Raw genomic sequence first — 27,463 nt, forward strand, 5'->3', positions numbered from 1 at the left:
GAAGGAAGGAAGGAAGGAAATATCTTTCTGTGGCTTGCCTTTTCACTCAGTGATGTCTTTTGATGAACAGACATCCTTAATTTTACTGAAATCCAATTTATTAATGTTTTCCTTGTGGTTAGTTGTGTGTGTATGTGGGTCTTGTTTAAGAATTTTGTGTCTAATACCAAGATCATGAACATATTCTCCTTTGTTAGTCTCTGTATTCTAAAATGTTCCTTTTTCTTTTGCAATTCACAATTACTTTTTAAAAATGTACTTCTAATTTTTACCAAAAGTATATGTGTGCATAATTTAATTTAGATGCCAGGAATCTATGGGGCAGGTTAAAAAAGGGCAGTAGTCCCGTCCTCCTTCATACTGTCTCCTTCTCCCCAGCGCCAGTGATCTTCAATGCGATCAGCTATTTTTTATATAGATATTCTCTGTATCTCGAAATAACTTGCTTTCATTATGACTTCTTGATATTTCAATTTGGGAAATCATCTTTTGACTTCCCAGTATGGAAGATGAGGATTTAGTTCTCTCTCAATCTCTCTCTCTCTCTTTTTTTTAAGACAGAGTCTTGCTCTGTCACCTAGGCTGGAGTGCAGTGGCACAATCCAGACTCACTGCAACCTCTGCCTCCTGAGTTCAAATGATTCTCATGTCTCAGCCTCCCAAGTAGCTGGGATTACAGGCAAATGCCACCATCCCCAGCTAATTTTTGTATTTTTAGTAGAGACAGAGTTTCACCATATTGGCCGGGCTGGGCTCGAACTCCCGGCCTCAAGTGATCTGCCTGCCTCAGCCTCCCGAAGTGCTGGGATTACAGGTGTGAGCCACTGTGCCTGGCTGATTTACTTCTCTTTGACTCCTAACCTTTACCACATTCAGTCACACTTCCAGTCGTACCAGCCTCCGAATGTGGTTGCATGATAATTTTGGTTAGCCAATATTCAGTGTGTACCTTACTATAACTACATAATCGTCATTCTTATCTGAGCTGTGTCGTGTGCTATGATCACTTCTGCTCTTTGTTCTCCTGGAGTTCATACTTATCTTGTGTTGTTGGTGATGTTCATTTAGTTTTCCGTGTAATTACCACCATTTCAATCCCAGTGGTCCAAATCCCCCGTTAGGATGTTCAGACACATCAAGAATTCTGTTCGTTTCCTTTTCTTGAAGCAATCTCTTCTGAAGGCTTCCTATCCATCCTAATCCAACTGGTTGCTCTCCAGCCCAGGTGAACAGCCCTCAAGCCGTAATTCCTGAACCATCCTTCCAAGACTGGATTCCCCCTTTTCATAAAGCCCATGTCTTCCTCTTCCGTGTTTTATTCTCTTGTTTTTTAAGGAGCTCATCCTCCAATAGATTTGTGAGAAGGTGTACATCTGAAAATGTCTTTAATCTACCCTTACATTTGAATGATAATTTTACTGGGTATACAATTTTAGGTGACAAATAACTTTTTTTTTTTTAAGAATTTGGGAAGTCTGTTTCTATTGTTCTTCACATTTTGATTAATGATCTACCTAGAACTAACTTTTCTATGTGGTCTAAAGTAGTGGTCAAAGTTCATTTTTTTCCCACATGAATATTAAATGTATGCAGTATCATTTGTTGAAAAGGTCATTCTTTCCTTATGTCATTTCACTGGATCATATAGCTGTGGGTCTCTTTCTGAACTCTTTGTTGTGTCCCATTGGTCTATTTGTCTGTAAGTTTTGCCAATACCAACTGTTTGCACTACTAGAGTTTTGTAATAAGTCTCACTAACAGGTAGTTTAAGCCCTTCATTTTTGTACTTATTTATGATGATTAGTTTTGGCCTTTTGCATTTCCCTATACATTTTAGAATCAGCTTGTCGATTTCCACCAAAATGTAATCCCAGCACTTTGGGAGGACGAGGCAGGTGGATCACTTAAGGTCAGGAGTTGGATACCAGCCTGGCCAATATGATGAAACCCCATCTCTACTAAAAATACAATAACTAGCTGGGCGTGGTGGTGGGTGCCTGTAATCCCAGCTACATGGGAGGCTGAGGTGGGAGAATTGCTTGAACCTGGCAGGCGGAGGTTGCAGTGAGCCAAGATTGTGCCACTGCACTCCAACCTGGGTGACAGAGGGAGACTCCATCTCAAAAAAAATAATAAATAAAAATAAAAATACAAAAGAAAAGAAAAGAAAAAGAAAATAACCTTCAAGGATTAAAAATGTTTTTATAAAATAGATTTATTGAGATGTAATTCACATACCACATGATTCACCCATGTAAATAAGTGTATAATTCAATAGATTTTTAATATATTTACAGAGTTGTACAGCTGTCACCACAATCAATTTTACAATATTTTCATCACCCTCTAAGAAAACCTCCATGCCCATCAACAGTCATTCCCTTTTCTCTCCCACTCTACCCCCAACCATAGACAATCACTAATTCTATTTTTCTGTCTTTATAGATAAGCCTGTTCTGGATATTACATATAAATGGAATCATAAACATGTGGTCTTTTGTGAGTAGCTTCTTTCATGTGGCATAATGTTTGCAAAGTTGATCTATGTTGCAGCCCCTGTCAGTACTTCAATCTTGTTCACAGTTGAGTAATATTTCATTCCACGGATATAACACATTTCTTTACCTATTCATCTGTTTTTTCCACATTTGGGCTATTACGCATAATGCCACTTTGAACATTCATGCACAGATTTTTGTATGGACATATGTTTTCATTGAATATATACCTAGGATTAGAATTGTTGGGCCACAGGTAACCTTATGTTTATCCTTTGGAGAAAATATAAAACTGTTTTCCAAAGAAGTTATACCATTTTACATTCCTACCAGCAGTACATGAGGTTATATTAGGTTGTATTGAATCTGTAGGTCAATTGAGGTGAGAATTGACCACGTTATAACATGACACTAGCAATCTATGAACACAGCGTATCTCTATGTATTTTTTAAAAGGTCTTTGTCCCCTTTCATTAATATTCTATAGTTTTCCGTATCAAATCATGAGCATAGGCCAGGTGTGGTGGGTCATGCTTGTAATCCCAGCACTTTGGAAGGCCAAGGCTGCGAGGATTTCTTGAGGTCAGGAATCTGAGATCAGCTTGGGCAACATGGTGAGATCTCATCTCCAGTAAAAACAAACAAACAAAAATTATGAGAATATTTTGTCAGATTTATTCCTAGGTGTTTGGGATTTGATTTTTTTCACTGACTTTTTTTTCATTCTCTAATTGCTATTGCCCACTTTTGGAAAGTTTTCAACGTCAACCTTGTTTCCAGGAACCTTGCTAAATTTAATAACTTACAGCATATCTGTAGTTCTAGGGTTTTGTTTGTTTGTTTGTTTGTTTTTTGAGACATAGTCTTGCTTTGTTGTCCAGGCTGGAGTGCAGTGGTGCAATCATGGCTCACTGCAGCCTCAACCTCCTGGGTCCAAGTGATCCTCCCATCTCAGCCTCCCAAGTAGCTAGGATCACAGGCATGCACCACCACACTTGGCTAATTTTTTAATTTTTTGTAGTCTCCCTATGTTGCCCAGGCTGGTCTAAAATTCCTGGCTGCAAGTGATTCTCCTGCCTTGGCCTCTCAAAGCACTGAGATTTCAGGCATGAGTCACTGGGCTCAGCACATATCTGTAGTTTTAAAAAATGTTCTACCTACATAATCATGTCATCAATGAAGAGCCACAGTTTTATTTTTTTCTTTTCAAACCTCACACTTTTTATTTCTTTTTCTTGCCTTATTGCACTGGCTAGGACTCCAATACAATATTGAACAGAAATGGTGGTGGTGGGCATCCTCAATTTGTTCCACTCTCAAAGGGATGATTTTCAATACTTTATGCCATAAAATCTAAAGTTTGCTCTGTTTTTAAAATTCACTATCAGATTAAGAAAATTTCCTTCTATGCTTAACTTGCTAAGAATTCTTATCATGAATAAATGTTGAATTGTTATCAATTGCTTTTTAAACATCTACTGAAATATGATTTTGTTCCTTTATACTTTTAATGCTGTGATTTATATAACTGGTTTTCAAATGTGAAGCCAACCTTACATTTCTGGAATGAATTAAAATTTGTCATGATGCATTATCATTTTTTATTTAGTACTAAATTTGATTTGCTATTATTTTTGTTTAGGATTTTATGTCTGTGTTTTGAAAGAAATTGTTCTGTAATTATCATTTGGTGTAATGTCCTAGTTCGGTTTTAATATCAAGGTTATGCTGCCCTCATCCAAAAAGTTAGGAAGTGTTCTTTCTATTCTCTGAAGGAGTTTGTGTTAAACTGGTATTATTTCTTTATTTAATGTTTGGAAGAATTAAGCAGCTAAGCCATCTGGAAGTGTTTTTTGTAGGAAAATGTTTAATTTCTGATACAATTTTTCTAATAGATATAGGACTATACATGGTGTTCCATAAGATTTGTTGTGTTTTTCAAAAATTTTGAGCATTTTATCCAAAATTTCTAATTTATTAGCGCAGAGTCATTATAGTATCATAATATCTCAATTGCCTGTAGGATGTGCAGTGGATGGATTCACAGCAAAACTGAGCAGAAGGGTTCTTCTGCCCCTCCTGGTGCTGCTTGTGTGCTTGTTCAGTGAGGACCTGGTACCTCTTTTGTGAAGCAGCAGCTGAGGACACTCTGGCGCTCGCCATGGCCCATGAAAAGCCCGAGGAAGGAGTAAAGATTGAGAGCAATGATTATATTGATTTGAAGGTGGTGGGGCAGGGTGGTTCTGTGGTGCAGTTTAAGATTAAGAGGCATACATCACTCAGTAAACTAATAAAAGCCTATTGTGAACGACAGGGATTGTCAATGAGGCAAATCAGATTCCAATTTGACGGGCAACCACTCAATGAAACAGAGACAGCTGCACAGTTGGAAATGGAGGCTGAAGATACAGTTGATGTGTTCCAACAGCAGATGGGAGGTATCTACTGAGAAGGAAAACTGCTTTTTTTTTTTTTTTTTCCTGAGACGGAGTTTTGCTCTTATTGCCCAGGCTAGAGTGCAGTGGCACAATCTTGGCTCACTGCAACCTCTGCCTTCCGGTTTCAAGCAATTCTCCTGCCTCAGCTTCCCAAGTCACTGGGATTACGGGCGCTCGCCACCACGCCCAGCTAATTCTTTTGTATTTTTAGTAGAGATGGGGTTTCACCATGTTGGTCAGGCTGGTCTCGAACTGCTGACCTCGTGATCTACCGGCCTCGGCCTCCCAAAGTGCTGGGATTACAGGCGTGAGCCACCGTGCCCGGCCCGAACCTGCTTCTTTACTGCAGAACTCAATTCTTTAAAGACAAGATTACAAGATTACATTCTCAATTAGAAAACAGCAATTTGGTTCCACCCAATCCTGACTATTACAGTATAGTTTTCTCTATTCTTTGATTTCCCCCTTCTCAATTTCTTTATTGTACATAAAGTAACTGATATATGTGCACAAGCATACTGCATTTTTTTAAACGAAACAGCCAATGGTATGTTTTGATTGGCATCAAGTGGAGACGGGATGGGGAAAAATACTGATTCTGTGAAAATACCCCCTTTCTCCATTAGCGTCATGTTCATTCAGCTCCTATCTTTATATTCCAGTAAGTTATTTTGCTCTCACTGTTTTAACAACAACAACAAAACATAAAAATCCTTGCATACCTGTTCAGTTGGAGAATTTTAATGTTTTTCATTTATCATTGTAAAACCAAGGACAATTTTATAACTTTTTTGTACATAGCTGTTACATGTAGGGTAATCTGTCTTTAAGTAGGGAGAAATTGCTCTAAAAAAAAAAAAGAATCCTAGATAGTTTTCCCTTCAAGTCAAGCATCTTGTTGTTTAAATAAACTTCTTGTTTTTTAAAAAAAAAACTGAGCAGAAGGCACAGAGATTTTCCATAAACCCCTTGTCCCCATATAGTCTCTGCTACTATCAAAATAGTACATTTGGGCGGGGAGCAGTGGCTCACACTTGTAATCCCAGAACTTTGGGAGGCCAAGGTGCGTGGATCACCTGAGGTCAGGAGTTCAAGACCAGCCTGGCCAATGTGGTGAAACCCTGTCTCTAATAATAATACAAAAATTAGCTGTGCGTGGTGGTGTGTGCCTATAATCCCAGCTACTTGGGAGGCTGAGGCAGGAGAATCACTTGAACCCAGGAGACAGAGGTTGCAGTGAGCCGAGATCATGCCATTGCACTCCAGCCTGGGCAACAAGAGCAAAACTCTGTCTTAAAAAAAAAAAATAAAGTACATTTGTTGCAATAGATGAACTCATATTGATACATTATCATCACCCAAAGACCATAGTTTATATTAGGGTTCACTCTTGGTGTTAAGTATTCTGAGTTTGGACAAATATATATGATATATATCCACCACTGTAGCATCATACAGAATAGTGTCACTGCCCTAAAAATCCTCTGTGCTCTGCCTGTTCATCCTTACCTCTCCCCACCCCTGGCAACCACTGATCTTTTACTATCCTCAAAGTTTTGCCTTTTCCAGAATGCCATGTAGTTGGAATCACACAGTAGGTAGCTTTTCCAGATTGGCTTCTTTCAGCTAGTAATATGCATTTAAGTTTCCTTCATGTCTTTTCACCGCCTGATAGCTCATCTCTCGTTAGCACTGAATAACATTCCATTGTATGAATGCACTGCAGCTTATTTATCCATTCACCTACAGAAAAACATCTTGATTGCTTCCACATTTTGGCAATCACAAATAAAGCTGCTATAAACATTCATCTGCAGGTTTTTTTGTGTAGCATAAGTGTTCAACTCATTTGGATGAATATCAAGGGACAAAATTGCTAGATCGTATGATAAGAATGTGTTTAGTTTTGTAAGAAACTGCCAAACTGTCTTTCAAAGTAGCTGTGCCATTTTGCGTTCCCATCAGCAACAAATGAAAGTTCCTGTTCCATATCCTTGCCAACATTTGGTGTTGTGAGTGTTTTGGATTTTGGCCATCCTAATATGTATGTAGTGGTATCTCATTGTTGTTTTAATTTGTAATTCCCTAATGACATATGATGTTAAGCATCTTTTCTTATATATAATTGCCATCTGTATGTCTTCTTTGGTGAAGTGTCTGTTTAGATCTTTTGCCCATTTTTTAATTGGATTGTTTGTTTTCTTATGGTTGTGTTTTAAGAGTTCTTTGTACATTTTGGAAGAGTTGTTTATCAAATATGTCTTTTGCAAAAAAAGACAATCCCCGTCTGTGGATTGTCTTCTCATTCTCTTAACAGTGTCTTTTGCAGAGCAGAAGTTTTTCATTTTATTTAAGTCCAGTTTATCAATCTTTTCTTCCATGAATCAAGCCTTTGGTGTTTTATCTAAAAAGTAATCTCAAGGTCGTCTAGGCTTTCTCCTGTGTTATCTTCTGTAAATTGAAGATACATAATTTTGCATTTTATTTTTTCTTCACTTTTGAAGAATAATTTCACAGGTCCCAGAATTCTAGGTAGATGGTTTTTCTCTCACAACACTTTTTAAATACAATCACGCATCACTTAGCAACAGGGATACATTTGAAGAAATGCATCATCGGGTGATTTCATTGTTGTGCAAACATCATAGAGGGAACTTACACAGAGCTAGATAACAGAGCCTACTATACCTAGGCTGTGTGAGATAGCCTGTTGCTCCTAGGCTATGAACCCGTACAGCACGTTACTGTGCTGAATGCTGTAAGTGACTGTAACACAATGGCAAGTGTCTGTGTATCTAAACATATCTCAATGTAGAATAGCTGCAGTGAAGGTATGGTGTAATAATCTTATGGGACCACCGTACGATTGTATGTGGTCCATCATTGATCGAAATGTCTTTATGCGGTGCATGATTCTATTTTACTCCACTCTGTTCTTGCTTACGTGGTTTTTGAGGAGATGCCAGATGTAATTGTTATCTTTGCTCCTCTATGAGGAAGTTGGTTTTTTCCTCTGGTTTCTTTCAAGATTTTGTATTTATCTTCGATTTTCTGCAGCTTGCATAGGATATGCTTAGATTTTTTTTTTTTTTTTTTTTTTTTTTTTTTGCTTTTATCCTGCCTCGTGTTCTCAAATTCTTCCTGGATCTGTAGTTTGGGGCCTGACTTTAATTTGGGAAATTCTCAGTCATTATGGCTTCAAATATTTCTTCTGTTCCTTTATTGCTTCTCCTTCTGGTATTCCCATTATGTGTATGTTACACCCTTTGCAATTGTCCCACAGTTCTTGGATATTCTATTCTGGGCTTTGTGTGTGCATGTGTGGTGCATGTATGTGTGTGTTTTCAGTCTTCAGAAAGAAGACTGTTTTCTCTTCTGTTTTGGGGGGTTTCTATTGACATATTCTCAAGCTCAGAGATTCTCTCCTCAGCTGTGTTCAGCCTACTGATGAGCGCATCAAAGGCATTCACCTTTTCTGTTATGGTGTTTTTGATCTCTAATATTTCCTTCTGGTTCTTTCTTAGAATTCTCATCTCTCTGTCTACATTGTCCATCTGGCCTTGCATGCTGTACGCTTTATCCATTAGCACCCTTAGCATATATATTTTTTTGAGACCAGAGTCTAGCTCTGTCACCCAGGCTGGAGTGCAGTGGCACAATCTCGGCTCATTGCAACCTCCGCCTGCCAGGTTCAAGCGATTCTCCTGGCTCAGCCTCCCAAGTAGCTGGGATTACAGGTACCCGCCGCCACCACGCCCAGCTAATTTTTGTATTTTTTAGTAGAGACAGGGGTTTCACTGTGTTGGGTAGGCTGGTCTCAAACTCCTGACCTCAGGTGATCTGCCTGCCTCTGCCTCCCAAAGTGCTGGGATTACAAGCGTGAGCTACTGTGCCCACCCCCCCTTAGCATATTAATCATAGTTATTTGAAAATTCCTGGCCTGATGATTCTAACATCCCTGCCATATTTGAGTCTGGCTCTCATGCTTGCTCTGTCCCTTCAAACTATGTTCTATTATCCTTCAGTATGCATGTCTCGTAATTTTTTTTTTTTTTTTTTTTTTGGATAGCAAGACGTGATTGATGTCCTGAGTAAAATAAACCACAGTTTCTTTAGTAATGTAGTGGTAAAGTGTGGGAGAGGGGAAGTGCTCTCTAACCTATGATTATCTCAATCTTTTAAAGAGCCTGTGAAATTGTAGGCTCTGAAAAAAAAACAAACCCCAATAGTTTAGGCTCTGGTAAAATAGTTCCTCTTGAGGGCAGGCCTTGTGAAGCTGAACAGAATGCTCTGGCATATTTCACATGAGAACCTGGTTAACCTCCTGGAGGTAAGTAAAACTTACAAAAGTGTGTGTATGTTGGGGGGTCCCTCCTGTAACTAGGTTCTCTCTGGAATTTTTTTTTTCCTTTGAGATGGAGTCTCGCTCTGTCGCCCAGGCTGGAGTGCAGTGGTGCAGTCTTGGTTCACTGCAACCTCTGCCTCCTGGGTTCAAGTGATTCTCCTGCCTCAGCCTCCTGAGTAGCTAGGATTACAGACATGTCCCACTACGCCCGGCTAATTTTTGTATTTTTTTTTTAGTAGAAATGGGGTTTCACCATGTTGGCCAGGCTGGTCTCGAACTCCTGGCCTCAGGTGATCCGCCCAGCTCAGCCTCCCAATCTGCTGGGATTACAGGCTTGAGCTACCGCACCTGGCCTCCCCCTGGAATTTTTAACTCTCAGACTTGTTCACATTGAGCCTCCAACAATTCATCAATTACAGTTCAGGTCTGGTTCCCAGGGGGATTTTTGCTGATGTGTTTCTTCTCCTCTGGTAAATTGTGATTCTCCATCTCCACCTGTCTATTTCTCCAATTTTGAGTACAGCAGCTTTCCCTGTGATGAATCCAAGAGGAAGTTGTTGATTTTTCAGTTGGTTCAGCTTTTTACTTGTTGGCAGAGTGACAACTTACTTCCAAGCTTCTTACATGTCAGAATGGAATCTTCTGCTCCTCCTTCTCCTTCTTGGCAGAGTCTCACTATGTTGTCCAAGCTGGCCTCAAACTCCTGGGCTCAAGCAGTTCTACTGCCTCAGCCTCCTAAGTAGCTAGAACTACAGGTGCATGGCACCCTGCCCAGCCTCTTCATCTTTTAGAGAATATTTTCACTTGTCTAGTTTGCCAGTTATTTTATAGCATTTCAAATATATAATTTTTTTTTTTGATTCCGAATCTCACTCTATCACCCAGGCTGGAGTGCGGTGGTGTGATCTTGGCTCACTGCAACCTCCACCTCCTGGGTTCAAGCAATTCTCGTGCCTCAGCCTCTCAAGTAGCTGGGATTACGGGCGCCTGCCACTATGCCTGGCTAATTTTTGTATTTTTAGCAGAGACGAAATTTCACCATGTTGGCCAGGCTGGTCTCAAACTCCTGGCCTTATGTGATCGTCCCACCTTGGCCTCCCAAAGTCTGGGATTACAGGCATAAGCCACCGTGCCTGGCCTTCAAATACATCATATAATTGTCTCCTGGTTTCCATCATTTCTCTGAAATTATTAGGTGCCAATCTTACGTATTAAAGATAGCATAAAGTTGAGTCTTGTTCTTTGTTTTATTTTATCCAGTTTGATAATTCGGTCTTAGAATATTTAGATAATTTACTTTTGATGTAATTGTCAACATCATTGGGCTTAAATCTACCATCTTGCTATTTTCTATTAGCCCCATATATACTTTATTTCTTTTTCCTATTTTTCTGCCTTCTTTTGAATTAATTGAATATTTTAAAATATTTATTTTATCTCTACTAATGTCTAATTACCTATACTGCTTTAAAATTTGTTAGTATTTGTTCTAAGACAGTGGTAAGCATATGCCCCATGGCCTGTTTTTTATGGTCCATGAGCTATGAATGTTGGGTTTTTTTTAGTTATAAACTTTATTTTTAGAACAGTTTTAGACATGCAGAAAATCATGAACATAGTACAGCATTTTTATACATCTTGTATCCAGTTTTCTTTATTATTAGCATAGTATATTAGTTACAATTAATGGATCAATAATGATACATTATTATTAACTAAAGTTCATACTCTAATCATATTTTCTTAGTATTTTGTTTGTTTGTTTTTTGAGATGGGATCTCACTCTGTCACCCAGGCTGAAGTGCAGTGGCATGATCTCAGCTTATTTGCAAACTCTGCCTTCCGGGTTCAAATGATTCTCCTGCCTCAGTCTCCCAAGTAGCTGAGATTACAGGTGCCTGCCACAGTGCCTGGCTAATTTTTGTATTTTTAGTAGAGACGGTGTTTCACCATGTTGGTCAGGCTGGTCTCAAACTCCTGACCTCAAGTGATCTACCCGCCTCAGCCTCCCAAAGTGCTGGGATTACACTTTGGGAGTGTAATCCACAGGTGTGAGCCACAGCACCTGGCCTGATTTCCTTAGTATTTTTTAAACTGTGGTATAATGCATTTAACATAAAATTTACCATCTTCACTATTTTTAAATATAGAGCTCAATAGTGTTAAGCATATTCACACCATTGTGCGACCAATCTCAACTTTTTCATCTTAAAAAATTAAAACTCTATGCTATTAAACAATTATCCATTTCCTCCTGCCTTCAGCCCCTGGCAACCATGATTCTACTTTCTGTTTCTCTAGATATCCTAGGTGTCTCATGTAAGTGGAATCATAACAGTCTTTGTCTTTTTGTAACTGGCTTATTATTTCACTTTGCATAATGTCTATGTTGTAGCATGTGTCAGAATTTCTTTCCTTTTAATTTTTATTATTTATTTTTTATTTATTCATTTTTTGAGACAGAGTCTCACTCTGTCCCCCAGGCTGGAGTGCAGTGGCGCGATCTCGACTCACTGCAACCTCCGCCTCCTGGGTTCAAGTTATTCTGCCTCAGCCTCCCGAGTAGCTGGGATTACAGGCATGCACCACTACGCCCAGCTAACTTTTTCTGTTTTTAATAGAGACAGGGTTTCAGTGTGTTGGCCAGGCTAGTCTCAAGCTCCTGGCCTCAAGTGATCCACCCGCTTCAGCCTCCCAAAGTGCTGGGATTACAGGCCTGAACCCCCGTGCCCAGCTGCCTTTTTAACACTGAATAATGTTCCATTGTATGGATATCGCACACTTTGTTTACCCTTTCATCTGTCAATGAATGGACACTTGGGAGATTGCCTTAGTTTTAACCTAATGTCTATTTTGTGACCCAGGATCCCATCCAAGATATCACATTTATTTAGTCATCATATCTCCTCAGGCTCCTCAAGTCTGTGACAGTTTCTCAGACTATCCTTTTTTTAATGACCTTGATGGTTTTGAGGAGTATTGGTCAGGCATTTTATAGAACATCCCTACTTTGGGATTTACCTAATGTTTTTCTCATGGTTAAACTAGGGTTATCGGTTTTACGAAGGAAGACTACAAAGGTAAAAGTGCCATTTTCATCACATCAGGTCAAGAATACATACCATCAGGCCGGGCGCAGTGGCTCACACCTGTACTCCCAGCACTTTGGGAGGCCAAGGCGCGTAGATCACTTGAGGTCAGGAGTTCAGGACCAGCCTGGCCAACATGATGAAACTCTGTCTTTACTAAAAATATAAAAATTAGCTGGGCATGATGGAGTAGGACTGTAGTCCCAGCTACTTGGGAGGCTGAGGCAGAAGAATTGTTTGAACCTGGGAGGCGGAGATCGCACCACTGCAGTCCAGCCTAGATAACAGAGGGAGACCCTGTCTCAAAAAATAAAATAAAAAAAAAGTACATACTGACAACCTGACTTATCATTATTATTATTATTATTATTATTATTATTATTATTGGTTTTTTGAGACAGAGTCTCGCTCTGTGGCCAGGCTGGCGTGCAGTGGTGCGATCTTGGCTCACTGCAACTTCCACGCCCGGCCTGACTTCTCATATTGATATTGACTTTGATCACCCAGCTGAGGTTAGCATTTGCCAGGTTTCTCTAAATTTACTCATTTTTCTCCCTTTCCACACTGTAATCTTTGGAAGGAAGTCTTTATGCCAGCTCACATTTAAGGAGTGGGGAGTTATGCTCCACTGGTTGAGGGCAGACTATCTACGTAAGTTATTTGAAATTCTTCTGGCTGAGAGATTTGTTAAGAATAGGTTTTATGGCCGGGCGAGGTGGCTCACGCCTGTAATCCCAGCACTTTGGGAGGCCAAGGCAGGTGGATCATGAGGTCAAAAGATCGAGACCAGCCTGGCCAACATGGTGAAACCCTGTCTCTACTAAAAATACAAAAATTAGCCGGGCATGGTGGCTCGTGCCTGTAGTCCCAGCTACTCGGGAGGCTGAGGCAGGAGAATCAGTTGAACCCAGGAGGTGGAGGTTGCAGTAAGCCAAGATTGCGCCATTGCACTCCAGCCTGGAGACACAGCAAGACTCCATCTCAAAAAAAAAAAAGAATAATTTTTATTTTTATTTTTATTTTTTTTTGAGACGGAGTTTCGCTCTTGTTGCCCAGGCTGGAGTGAAGTGGCGCAATCTTGGCTCACTGCAACCTCCACCCCCCAGGGTTTAAGCAATTCTCCTGCCTCAGCCCCCCGAGTAGCTAGGATGACAGGCACCCGCCACCATGCCTAGCTAATTTTTTTGTATTTTTAGTAGAGACGGGGTTTCTCCATGTTGGCCAGGCTGGTCTTGAACTCCTGACCTCAGGTGATCCACAAGCCTCAGCCTCCCAAAGGGCTGGGATTACAGGCTTGAGCCACCGCTCCCAGCCTACTTTTTACTTTTTTTCCCCTCATGTCAGATCATCAAATGGGTATGTGCTGACGTCCACATCGTAACAAGGTTGGAGGGAGGCACGTCTTACACATGACCATGAATACCTGATCCTTATGCTTACGAACAGCAAAAGAATCTCTCTGTCTGTTTTTGAGAGAAAGTCTTAAATCTCTCACCCTGAGTGAAGTGCTGTAGAGCCATCATAACTCACCGCAGCCTCAAACTCCTGTCCTCAAGCAATCCTTTCACCTTGGCTTCCCAAAATGCTTTACATTTTTAAAAGTTGAAATGGGTGGGGGCACAGTGGCTCACGCCTGTAATCCCAGCACTCTGCGAGGCCAAAGACAGGCGGATCCCTTGAGGCCAGGAGTTTGAGACCATCTTGGACAACATGGTGAAACCTTGTCTCTACTAAAAGTACAAAAATTAGCCAGGTGTGGGGGTGCACACTTTTGTCCCAGCTACTCGGGAGGCTAAAGCATGAGAATCACTTGAACCTGGGAGGCGGAGGTTGCAGTGAGCTGAGATTGTGGCACTGCACTCCAGCCTGGGCAACAGAGCAAGGCTCTGTCTCAAAAAAAATTTTTTTAAGTTGAAATGATTCAAAAGAATAATATTTTGGGGATATATGAAAATGGCATAAATTCAAATTTCAGAGTCCACAAATAAAGTTTTATTGGAACACAGCCATGCTCACTCATTTAAATATTTTCTACAGCTACTTTCTTGATAAAACAGTAGAGTTAATCGTTGCAAAAGAGACTGTATGGCCTTCAACACCTGACATATTTACTATCTGGCCCTTTACAGGAAAAGTTTGCCAACCCGTGCTCTAAGGTTTACAATACGCATCTTTAGTTTATCACAGTTTTCCTCCAAACAACATTATGTCACATCATGTAAAACTTAGAAACATACACTAGCATATTTTCTTCTTCTTTTTTTTTTTTTTTTTTTTTTTGAGACGGAGTCTCGCTCTGTCACCCAGGCTGCTGGAGTGCAGTGGCATGATCTCAGCTCACTGCAAGCACTGCCTCCCGGGTTCACGCCATTCTCCTGCCTCAGCCTCCCGAGTAGCTGGGGCTACTGGCGCCCGCCACCACGCCTGGCTAATTTTTTGTATTTTCAGTAGAGACGGGGTTTCACCGTGTCAGCCAGGATGGTCTTGATCTCCTGACCTTCTGATCTGCCTGCCTCGGCTTCCCAAAGTGCTGGGATTACAGGCGTGAGCCACCGCGCCCGGTTAAACTGGCATATTTTCTTTTCGCCCCTTTATGCTTCATGGTATTGTTATCATACATTTTATTTCTACATATGTTATAAACCCCATAGTACATTGTTATGCTTTTTTCTTTAGGTAGTTGATGATCTTTTAAACTAAATTTTAAATGAGAAAAATATATTTTACATCTACTCACATATTTTCCATTTCTTGTTTTATTTATTCCTTTGTGTAGCTCCAAGTTTCCATCTGGTATCATGTTCCTTCTGCCTGAAAAACTTTCTTTAACATTTTTTTTTCTTTTTTTTTTTTTTTTTTTGAGACAGAGTCTTACTCTGTCCCCCAGGATGGAATGCAGTGACATGATCTTGGCTCACTGCAACATCTGCCTCCTGGGTTCAAGCAATTCTCCTGCCTCAGCCTCCCTAGTAGTTAGGATTACAGGTGCCTGCCACCACGCTCAGCTAATTTTTGTATTTTAGTAGAGACAGGGTTTCACCATGTTGGGCAGGCTGGTCTTGAACTCCTTACCTCAAGTGATCCACCCGCCTTGGCCTCCCAAAGTGCTGGGATTACAGGAGTGAGCCACCATGCCTAGTCTCTTTAACATTCTTATAGTGTAGGTCGACTGATGCCAAAGTCTCTTACTCTTTGTGTGTGTGAAAAAGTCTTTATTTTGCCATCATTTTTAAGATATTTTCACTTGGGTTAGAGATCTACGTTGAGAGTACTTTTTTTCTCCACAACTTAAAAAATTGTGTTCTATTATCTTCTGGCTTACGTTGTCTCTGACAATAAGTCCATGATAATTGTTATCTTTGTCCCTCCATATACAATGTCTTTTTCCCTCTGGCTTCTTTTAAGATTTTCTCATCATCTCAGATTTTCAGCAGTTTGATTATAATGAATCTTGCTGCCATTTACTATCTTTATAGTTGGTATTGAGATTCTTGGATCTTTGAGTTTCTAGTTTTCATCAAAGTTGGAAAACTTTTGGTCATTATTTCTTCAAATATTTTTCTGTTTTCCTGTTTCTCCTCTCTTTCTGGACTTCACCTACAAGTATGTGAGAGCACTTGATATATCCTGGGAATAACCATGGCTCTGTTATGTTTTTGGTTATTTCTTTCCACGTTCTTCCTTTCAGAAACTTTTTGCTGATAATGTCTTCATATATCTTCACGTTTACTGACCTTTTCTTCTGTGATATTTCATCTGCTGTTAATCCCATCCATTCAAAATACATTCAAATTATATTTAGGGCCAGGCACAGTGGCTCATGCATGTAATCCCAGCATTTTGGGAGGCCGAGGCAGGTAGATCACCTGAGGTCAGGAGTTTGAGACCAGCTGGGCCAACATGGTGAAACCCTGTCTCTACTAAAAATACAAAAATTACAAATACAAAAATTAGCCAGGCTTGATGGCAGCACCCAGATAGTTTCACCAGATAATTGGAATTAATAAAAAATGAAGAATCAAGTGGAGTCTTAGAGTGGAGAAAAAATATAATAACTGAAATTGAGAATTTATTTCACAGGACAAAAGGCAGATTAGATAGAGCAGAAGAGGGAATTAGTGAATTGGAAGCAGGTCAGTAGAAAATACTTTGATTGTAGCATAGAGAGAAAAAGGAAAATTGGTGAAATAGGAATCCATTCCCTCTTCTGCTCTATCTAATCTGCCTTTAGTCCTGTTAAATAAATTCTCAATTTCAGTTACTATATTTTTTTCCACTCTAGGACTCCACTTGATTCTTCATTTTTTATTAATTCTAATTGTCTGGTGAAACTATCCAGCTGCCCACCACCAAGCCTGGCTAATTTTTGTATTTGTAATTTTTGTATTTTTAATAGAGACAGGGTTTCACCATGTTGGCTGGTCTCAAACTCCTGACCTCAGGAATTTCACTAGCTACTCAGGAGGCTGAGGCACGAGACTCACTTGAACCCGGGAGGCAGAGGTTGCAGTGAGCCAAGATCACACCACTGCACTTCAACCTGGGCTAGGTTTAAAAAAAAAATCTATATTTAGATTTTGTGATTTTCATCTCAAATATAATTTCAATTTGTCAGTCTATGGTTGTTTCTTTGGAGGAATATGCTTTTGTTTTCTTGGTGCTTTCCAGATTTTTCCCTTTGAATTTAATATTTTGCAGTTTAAGTACGATGTGCCTAAGTATGATTTCTTTGTATTAAACCTGTTTAGCTTGATGTCTTGTGTTAGTTATAGAAAAATTTTGGCCAGTAATATTGTCTCTACCCCATTCTCTCTCTCTTCTCCTTTTTGGACTCCAGAAATACCTATGACAGAAGTTTTTATTGTGCTGCATATAATATTAATGACATTTTTGTGTTCTCTACCCTTTTTCTGTCTATGCTACAATCGAAGTATTTTCTACTGACCTGTCTTCCGATTCACTAATTCCCTCTTCTGCTCTATCTAATCTGCCTTTAGTCCTGTGAAATGAATTCTCAATTTCAGTTATTATATTTTTTTCCACTCTAGGACTCCACTTGATTTTTCATTTTCTATTAATTCCAATCATCTGGTGAAACTATCCAGCTTTTCATCTATTTTCTTATACAAAGTAATGATAGTTAGTTCAAAACTCCAACTGATAACTCCAGTATCTGGATCTCCTGTGAGATTGTATTTTCTATGGTTTGCTTTTCTCTTGGTTTTCAGGTATTAGTCCAGTTTCTTCTTCACATGCATGGATGTTTTTCAATCCCTTCTAAGTCATAGTAGAATTTTTTTTAACTTTGAAGCAGTCTCAAATGTACAGAAAGATCACAACTATAGTACAAAGAACATTTTTCCTGAAATCATTTGAGATTAAGTTGCCATCACCACTCAAACACTTCAATTTGTAATTCCTATGAACAAGGACATCCTCCTAGGTAACCATAAAACTACCATCAAAATCAGGAAATTAACACTGGTAGATTACTGCCAGCTAATCCACAGCACAGACTCTATTCAAATTTCACCAGTGTGCCCAATAATGTTTTTATGGCAAAAGGATCCAGTACAGTATCACATATTCCATGTAGTTCTCAGTTATCTCTGGTCTTTTTAAATCTGGAACAGTTTTTTAATCTGTTCTTAACTTCGATGACACTTTTATAGATTATGAGCCAGTTATTTTCTAGAATGCCCCTTAATTTGGGCTCATTCAGTGTTTCTCCATGATTAGATTCAGGTTATGTATTGTGTGCAGGAATATCACAGAAGTGATGCTGTCTTTCTCACTGCATCCTATAGATGGTACATGATTCTAATTTATCCCATTGCTGTTGATGTCCACTTTGGTCATTTGATTAAGGTGGTGTCTGATAGGTTTCTCCCCTGCAAAGTTACTGATTTTCTCTTTGTAATTAATAAGTATTTTGTGGAAAGGTGCTTTGAGAATAAGTAAATAGCCCATTCCTCAACAAACATCCCACGTAGTCATGTATTTACAACAGTATAGAGTCATGGATCCCTATTTTATTCTGTAAGTTATAATCCATTGATATTATTATTTATTGTGATGCTCAAACTTTCCAGCTCCAGCCAGTGGAAGCCCCTTCTAGCTGGCTTCCGTATTGTTTTGACATGTCTCCATTGCTCATTCTTTGAGCACTTCTCTTTTGTTTTTTTTTTTTTTGAACAGCTTTATTGAGGTATAATTCATGTATGTTACAATTCACCCATTTAAAGTGTACAATTCAATGGTTTTAAGTGTATTCACAGATACGTGCCACCGTCACCACAGCCAATTTTAGAACACTTTCATTACCTCTAAAACAAGTTTTGTAACATTTAGCTATCATCCCCCTATCCTCCCACCCACTCCAGCCCCTGGCAGCTACTAATCTACTTTCTGTCTCTGTATATTTCCTTATTCTACATAGTTAATACAAATGGAATCATACAATATGTAGTCTTTGGTAACTGGCTTCTTTCACTTAGCATAACGTTTTTGAGGTTTATCCAGGTTGTAGCATGTACAATTACTTCATCCTTTTTTATGGCTGAATAATATTCCGTTGTAAGACTGTACTATATTTTGTTTATCCATCCATTGCTGGGCATGGGGGTTGTTTCTAACTTGTGGCTACTATGAATAATGTTATAAAAATTCACATACAGGCATACCTCAGAGATATTGCCAATTCAGTTCCAGACTGCCACAATAAAGCAAACATTGCAATAATGTGAGTCACGTGAGTACTTTGGTTTCCCAGTGCATATAAAAGTTATGTTTGGCCAGGCACAGTGGTTCACTCCTATAATCCCAGGACTTTGGGAAGCCAAGGCTGGCAGATCACTTGAGGCCAGGAGTTCGAGACCAGCCTGGCCAACATGGTGAAACCCCGTCTCTACTAAAAATAGAAAAATTAGCCAGGTATGTTGATGTACACCTATAATCCCAGCTACTCAGGAGGCTGAGGCAGGAGCATCGCTTGAACCCAGGAGGCAAATGTTGCAGTGAGCCAAGATCGCGCCACTGCACTCCAGCCTGGGCGACAGAGTGAGACTCTGTCTCAAAAAAAAAAAAAAAAAAAAAAGTAATGTGGGAGGATCACTTGAACTCAGGAAATCAAGACCACCCTGGGCAACATAGTGAGAACTCATCTCTATTTAAAAAAAAGAAAGAAAGGAAGGAAGGAAAGAATGAAGGAAGGAAGGAAAGAAAGAAAGAAAGAAGGAAAGAAAGAGAGAGAGAGAAAGAAAGAAAGAGAAAGAAAGAAAATACATTATTGCTTAAAAAAAAAAAAAGTTAACAATGTTAACAATCACCTGAGCCTTCAGCAAGTCATAATCTTTTTGCTGATGAATGGTCTTACCTCCATGGTGATAGCTGCTGACTGGTCAGGGTGGTGGCTGCTGAAGGTTGGGGTGGCTGTGGCAATTGGCAATTTCTTAAAATAAAGCAACAGTGAAGTTTGCTACATCAATTGACTCTTCCGAGAAAGATTTTTCTGTAACGTGACACTATTTGAAAGCATTTTACACCAGTAGAACTTCTTTCAAAATTGTAGTCAATTCTCTCAAACCCTACTGCTGCTTTATCAGCTAAGTTTATGAAATATTCTAAATCCTTTGTTGTTGTTTCCACAATGTTCACAGCATCTTCCCCAGGAATAGATTCCACCTCAAAAACCCACTTTCTTGGCTCATCCATAAGAAGCATTTCCTCATCTGTGCAAGTTTTACCATGAGATTGCAGCAATTCAGTCACATCATCAGGCTCCACTACCAATTCTAGTTCCTTGCTATTTCAACCACATCTGCAGTTACTTCCTCCACTGAAGTGCTGAATCCCTCAAAGTCATTCATTAGGATTGGAATCAACTTCTTCCAAACTACTATTAATGTTAGTGTTTTGACCTCCTCCCATGAATCATAAATGTTCTCCATGGTATCTAGAATGGTGAATCCTTTCCAGAAGCTTTACCTTGCCCAGATCCAGCAGAGGAATCACTATCTCTGGCATTTCCTATAGCTTTAGGAAATAAATTCCTTCAATGATAAGACTTAAAAGTAAAAATTACTCCTTGTTTTGTGGGCTGCAAGATGGATGCTGTGTTCGCAGGCAGGAAAACAACATTAATCTCCATGTACATCTCCATCAGAGCTCTTGGGTGATCAGGTACATTGTCAATGAGCAGTAGTATCTTGAAAGAAATCTTATTCTAAACAGTAGGCCTCAACAATGGGCTTAAAATATTCAGTAAACGTTTCTGTAAACAGATGTGCTGTCATCCAGGTTTTGTTGTTCAATTCCTAGACCACAGGCAGAGTAGATATAGCATCACTCTTAACAAGACTAGGGCTTGGGTTTTTTTGTTTTTTGTTTCGAGACAGGGTCTTACTCTATTGCCCAGGCTGGTGTACAATGGTGTGATGTCGGCTCACTGCAACTTCTGCCTCCCAGTTTCAAGAGATCCTACCACCTCAACCTCCCCAGTAGCTGGGACTACAGGTGCAGGCCACCACCCCCAGCTAATTTTTGTATTTTTTGGTAGAGATGGGGTTTCACCATGTTGGCCAGGCTGGTCTCGAACTCCTGACCTCAGGCAATCCGCCTGCCTTGGCCTTTCAAAGTGCTGGGTTTACAGGCATGAGCCACTGCACCCAGACAACAACCCTAGGGTTTTTGCGATGGTAATTGAGCATTGGCTTCAACTTAAAGTCATCAGCTGCATTGGTCCCTAACAAGAGAGTCAGCCTGTCTTTTGAAGCTTTGAAACCAAGCATTGCCTTCTCCTCTCTAGCTATGAAAGTCCTAGGTAGCATCTTCTTCCAATAGAAGGCTGTTTTATCTACATCGAAAGTCTGGGAACCAGGCACAGTGGCTCATGCCTGTAATCCCAGCACTTTGGGAGGCCGAGGTGGGCAGATCACGAGGTCAAAAGATCAAGACCATCCTGGCCAACATGGTGAAACCCCACCTCTACTAAAAATACAAAAATTAGCTGGGTGTAGTGGCGTGCACCTGTAGTCCCAGCTACTCGGGAGGCTGAGGCAGGAGAATCGCTTGAACCCAGGAGGTGGAGGTTGCAGTGAGCCGAGATCATGCCACTGCACCACTGCACTTCCGCCTGGCGACAGAGCGAGACTTCATCTCAAAAAAAAAAAAAAAAAGAGAAAAAGAAAAAGAAAGTCTGTTGTTTAGTGTAGCCACCTTCATCAATGATCTTAGCTAGATCTGAATAACTTGCTGCAGCTTCTCCATTAGCAGTTGCTGCTTCACCTTGTACTTTTATGTTTTGGAGACAGCTTATTTCCTTAAACCTCATGAACCAACCGCTGGTAACTTGTAACTTTTCTTCTGCAGCTTCCTCGCTTCTCTCAGCCTTCATAGAATTGAAGAGGCCTTGCCCTGGATTAGGCTTTGGCTTAAGGGAATGTTGTGGCTGTTTGATCTTCTATCACTAAACCTTTCTCTGTATCAGCAGCATAAGGCTATTTCAGTTTTTTATCATTCGTGTGTTCACTGGAGTAGTACTTTTAATTTTCTTCAAGAACTCTTATTTGCATTCACAACTTAGCTAACCATTTGGCACAAGAGGCCTAGCTTTTGGCCTATCTCAGCTTTCAACATGCCTTTCTTAATGAGTTTAATAATTTTTAGCTTTGATTTAAAGTGAGAGATGTGTGATTGTTCCTTTCACTTGAACATTTAGAGGTTACTGTAAGGTTATTAACTGGCCTGATTTCAATAGTGTTTTGTCTCAGGACACAGGGAGGTCAAAGAGAGGGAGAGAGATGGAGAAATGGCTGGTTGACGGAGCAATCAGAACACACACAACATTGATTGATTAAGCTTGTCATCTTCTATGGGCATTGTTCATGGAATTCCAAAACAATTGCAATAGTAACATCAAAGACCACTGATCACAGATCATCATAACAGATAGATACAGTACTAATGAAAAAGTTTGAAATATTCTGAGAATTACCGGAAGTGACAGAGACACAAAGTGAGAACATGCTGTTGGAAAAATGAAGCCAATAGGCTTGCTCAGTGCAGTGTTGGTGCTAACCTTCGATTTGTGAAAACTGCATTATCTGTGAAGCACACTAAAATGAAGTGCAATAAAACAAGGTAAGCCTGCACAAGTTTTGTACAAACATAGGTTTTCATTTCTCTTGGGTATCCTTAGGAATGGAATTGCTGGTTCCTATGATCACTCTGTTTAATCGTTTCTGAGCACTTTATTTTCTGGCACAAGAGGATTCAGGCTTATCTTGTACTTTCCCTGCCTTATCCCTGTAATTAGCCATTTTGCTAAGGAGCCCTGGTTTTTTCCAGTGGACAATGGCATTTAGACATTAAGACTTGGGTGCTGTCGGTGGGTGCGATGGCTCACGCCTATAATCCCAGCACTTTGGGAGGCTGAGGCAGGCAGATCACCTGAGGTTGGGAGTTCAAGACCAGCCCGACCAACATGCTGAAACCCCGTCTCTACTAAACATACAAAATTAGCCGGGCGTTGTGGCACATGCCTGTAATCCCAGCTACTCAGGATGCTGAGGCAGGAGAATCGCTTGAACCCGGGAGGCAGAGGTTGAAGTGAGCCAAGGTCATGCCATTGCACTCCAACCTGGGCAGCAAGAGTGAAACTCCTTCTCAAAAAAAAAAAAAAAAGACTTGGGTGCTATCAAAGCATGATGTAAGCTGATTTAAAAAAAAAAAAAAGGCGCTGGGCGTGGTGGCTCATGCCTGTAATCCCAGCACTTTGAAAGGCTGAAGCGGGTGGATCACGGGTGGACCAAGAGATAGAGACCATCCTGGCCAACATGGTGAAACCCCGTATCTACTAAAAATATAAAAATTAGCCGGGCTTGGTGGCAGGTTCCTGTAATCCCAGCTACTCGGGAGGCTGAGGCAGGAGAATCACTTGAACCAGGGAGGTGGAGGTTGCAGTGAGCCGAGATTGCGCCACCACACTCCAGCCTGGCGACAAAGTGAGACTCCATCTCAAGAAAAAAAAAAAAAAAATGCTTGGGTGCTAGCTACACTCATTATTATTATGTCATGGCTCCCAGGCCCTCTCAATGGATAAAGCCAGAAAATATCTGTATGTATACACATAAGTATACACACATTGACGCATGCACACACAACATAAACACATACATACATGCATTTGCATCAATATTTATTTCTACACCTGGCTATTTTGTTTATTCTTGTTTTGTAGAGATGGGATCTCACTATGTTACCCAAGATGGTCTCAAATGCCTGGTCTCAAGTGATCCTCCCACCTCGGTCTCCCAAAGTGTTGGGATTATAGGCATGAGCCACTGCACCCAGCCTCTACATCTCTCCATGTATTTTGGAAATAATGAGTTCTTCCCATTACCTCCAATTCCAATCCAGGTGTATAGGATTACAGGTGAGAACATCAGAGAGTTCATTCTTGTTTCCTCCTCCTCTTCTCTTCTCTTCTCTTTTCTTTCGAGATAGGGTCTCACTCTGTCACTCAGGCTGGAATGCAGTGGCCTGATCATGCCTCACCTCAGCTTTGACCTCTTGGGCTCAAGCGACCCTCCCACCTCAGCCTTCTGAGTAGCTGAGACTACAGGAACGTACCCCTGCGTCCAGCAAATTTTTTGTATTGTTTGTAGAGACAAGGTCTCACCACATTGCCCAGGCTGGTCTTGAACTCTTAGGCTCAAATGATCTGCCCATCTTGGCCTCCCAGAGTGTTGGGATTACAAGCATAAGCCCCTGCACCCAGGCTTCTTTTCCATATTATAATTCTCTTTGCCAACAGTGAGAAACCTAGCTCACTTTTTCTCACTGGGTCAGTTCCACTGAATATAACTGTTCTGCAGTGGGCAGGTCCAGGCAAACCTATCCCCAAAGGTAAGGAAGCTATTCCCAAAAGTGAGGAAGCTGAGAGGCTAAAGAAAGAGGCTGACAAACCCAGTTTCTCAGAAAGAAACATTTAACAAGGAATTAAAACGAGAAGTCACGTCTGACATCAGCGAGCAAAATGGCGGATCCCCACACTGTTGCCCCCAACCCCAGGGCTTGTATACCACAGGGCAGCAATGTTAGGACAGTTGAAATCGGCCCCCTGGGGAAAGGCAAGAATGCTATGTGCAGATGCCTAAGGGCAAGATTTAGCTAACAGTAGTTAAAGTAGATATCTTAGAGGCATCCCTGGAACCGGGGTTACTCAGAAGTCAACATGGCAGATTAGTATCCAAGATGGATCTGCTTTAGCCTCCACGGCAACCGATATCCCATGCCCTCCACCCCACCCAGACCCTCCTCAGTGATCCTGGGCTCTGACACCCTGCCCTGGGTCAGCCCACCACACGGATGCCTCTTTGTCCCTCAGACTCCAGCATGCCACGTCTTTACCCACACGGAAGCAACCCTCAGCCTTCGTGGGCTCTGACACTCTGCCTGGGGCCACCCTACCCCCACCTCCCCACATGGACGTGCTCCTCCACTCAGGCTCTGAGGTTGCACATCGAGCTGCCCCTGGATGCCCTGCCCACTCCTGCAGGAATGCCCTTCTCATCCCCCTTGAACTCCCCTTCTTGGGGCTTGGCCACTACCCTGGCCAGATGCCCTCTTCACCTTTCTCATGACTCACTCTCCCTTGCTGAGCTGGGACCCAAGTGGACATCCTCCCTACCTTGCTTGGGTTTTAACATCCCACACTGGGCTGCCCTCCCACTTGGATGTCCTCCTCTGCCCCTCTTTCTCCTGCTCTGGCCACCCCCAACATCGGAAACACCCTCCTCACTTAACTTGAGCTCCAGAACCATTTGCTGAGCCACTGCATCTCCCATCCACCCTACCCCTGGGGACCCCTGCTTACTCCACCCTCCCCAGTATCTTCTGGACTGAATTGTTTTTGTTTTGTTGTGTTTAATGTCAACCAGAAGACTGAATTGTTTTTGAAGGGAAGGAAAGGAAAAGAAACGGAAGAAGAAAAAGGAGGAGGAGGAGGGGAAGAAGAGGAGGAGAAAGAAGAAGGAAAAGGAAGAAGAAATAGAGAAGAAAACGAAGGAGGAGAGGAGAAAGAAGGTGGGGAAGAAAGAGGAGGAGGAAGAGGAAGAGAGCTGCCTGGCCAAATTTTGTGGAATGTTGGACGTTGCGGGGGACAGACTGTAGAGGCTGTGGCTGATGTCATCTTCTTTCAGGGAGAATTTGATTGCCTCCTGGTAGCCAGATAGCATACAGGGAAGTCATCTTGATGCAGTGAAGCTGGTCTAGGTCCAGTTTGCCCTTATTCCTGGGTGTGGCTCTTTCCAGGGTCTCACCTGTAAGCCACATTGATGGAAGTAGAGACCGTGCTTGTAAAAAAAAATTGAGGCTGGGGTGGGGAGGAGAGAGCCCAGAGGTGATTTGGGGGCTCAGGAGCGCAGGATGGTGGGGGGACACTAGTGTGTATTTGTGGGTGGATGGGAAGGAAGTTCATCAAGTGGGAGGTGGAGGCAGCCCAGGGAGAACAGGGACTGTGGGTGGCAGAGCAGCAGGGTAGGGCCCTCTGAGCCTGGGGGACAGCAGGGGTTGCAGGTGGGGGTGGGGGGAAGCCAGCAAGCTTGCTTGTTGGGGGTATAGGATTGTGGTAGGGTTCTGCCTACCTCCCTGTGGAGAAGCTGGAGAGGGGCAGGGCAGCCCCGGTGGTGTGGGCAGATGGAGAAGGGATGGGATGCAGTGAGGGACTGGGGCTCAGGTGGAGGAGGGGGCCAAATGTGGGGAAGAGGCTCAGTGAAGGGAGGGACCCTCCGCGGGGAAAGAGTTCAGTGAGAAGAGCGGGAGGCGTCATGGAGGCCCCATCTCTTTATCTAGCTGGGGCCATCTGAGAGCAGTGACTGTACCCCCATCCAACTCTGTCCCTCCCCCGCAACATGGAGGCCCCAGCCCAAGACTCGCAGTGGGGAGTAGGGGGGCAGCCTCCAGTGTTTGTTCTTGTCCAAGGCTGGGGTGGGGAGCAATAAGCCAAGGCCCCAGACTTTCCGCCTCATGGTGGGTGTGGGCCACGGAGGTCCTGCACCCACTGCCCGCCCTCTAACCAGGGGGCTGAGACTTTCGCCCCTGGGTGCTGGTGCCTAGGAATGGAGGCAGGGAAAGGGCTGGGGGCTCACTCTCCCCTCCCTCCATGCACTGCAGGGGCAGGCAGTGGGACAGGCAGTCGAGCTGGATTTGTTTCTCATTCGCTCTTGGCTCCTGTGGTGGAAAAATCGAAGCGCTCCCCCTGGTACTGCTGAGGCGGAGAGGGTGAGCGTGGCTGGGAGGCTGTCCTGGCAGGGAAGTCCAGGGGCAGGCGGGGCCTGGCCGGGGAGAGGCTGCCCCCTGCTCACAACCCCCTTCCCAGCCCTCTTACTTCGACGTGGCTCTCTAGGCCCAGTGGGAAGTCCTGCCTCAGCTGAAGTGGAGGGGCCGGGCCAGGGAGGAGTTCGGACTGGGCTTGGGTTCAGCCTCAGGCTCGTAGCACCCTCCCTTCCCGGGGCCTGTCTCTAGAGCAGTCTCCCAAGGGTGATTTCAAATCCCCCGAGGGTCTTCCAAGGAAGTGCTGTCAAGCTGCAGCAGGAGGGGGCCGAGTCAGACCTGGGACAGGCTTTCTCAGCATTCAGACTTTGCCTAAGTGGGAGGTGAGCTGTGTACTAGGAGGGGAGGGTTCCACGGGCAACTGCTGGATATTTCCTGAACATCCAGGCACATGAGAAGCCTTTTCTGTACATCATCCCATGTGGCCCTCACAGACACCCCAAGGTCAGTATTAGCCATCCCATTTACAAAAATTTTTTTAACACACACGGTTTTGCTCTGTTGCCCAGGCTCCAGTGCAGCGGCACAGTCATAACTGAAGACACCCTCTAACTCCTAGGCTCAAGCAATCCTCCTGCCTCAGCCTCCCAAGTACCTAAGACTACAGGCACAAGCCACCACACCTAACTCATTTACTTTTTTTGAGGAAGGGCCTCATTATGTTGTCCAGGCTAGTTTCAAATTCCTGGCCTCAAGTGATCCACCCACCTCGGCCTCCCAAAGTGCTGGGATTACAGGGGTGAGCCACCATGCCTGGCC

General features: G+C 42.2%; 1 protein-coding gene and 1 non-coding gene across 2 annotated transcripts; one reads left to right on the plus strand and one right to left on the minus strand.

Moving 5' to 3' along the window:
- The first annotated feature begins 2,887 nt into the window (after positions 1-2,887).
- On the plus strand, positions 2,888-6,593 carry LOC117976708 (small ubiquitin-related modifier 2-like). Its single transcript, XM_034943373.3, has one exon. It carries the CDS (start codon positions 4,660-4,662, stop codon positions 4,945-4,947), a length of 288 nt encoding a protein of 95 aa, XP_034799264.1. The 5' UTR covers positions 2,888-4,659; the 3' UTR covers positions 4,948-6,593.
- Positions 6,594-13,716: 7,123 nt separating this feature from the next.
- On the minus strand, positions 13,717-13,825 carry LOC112437688 (small nucleolar RNA U13). The gene has a single exon (XR_003026244.2). It is a non-coding gene; the product is annotated as a small nucleolar RNA U13 (small nucleolar RNA).
- Positions 13,826-27,463: the final 13,638 nt, after the last annotated feature.

This window comes from Pan paniscus, chromosome 19 (assembly GCF_029289425.2).
Source record: "Pan paniscus chromosome 19, NHGRI_mPanPan1-v2.0_pri, whole genome shotgun sequence".
Classification (NCBI taxonomy): domain Eukaryota; kingdom Metazoa; phylum Chordata; class Mammalia; order Primates; family Hominidae; genus Pan; species Pan paniscus.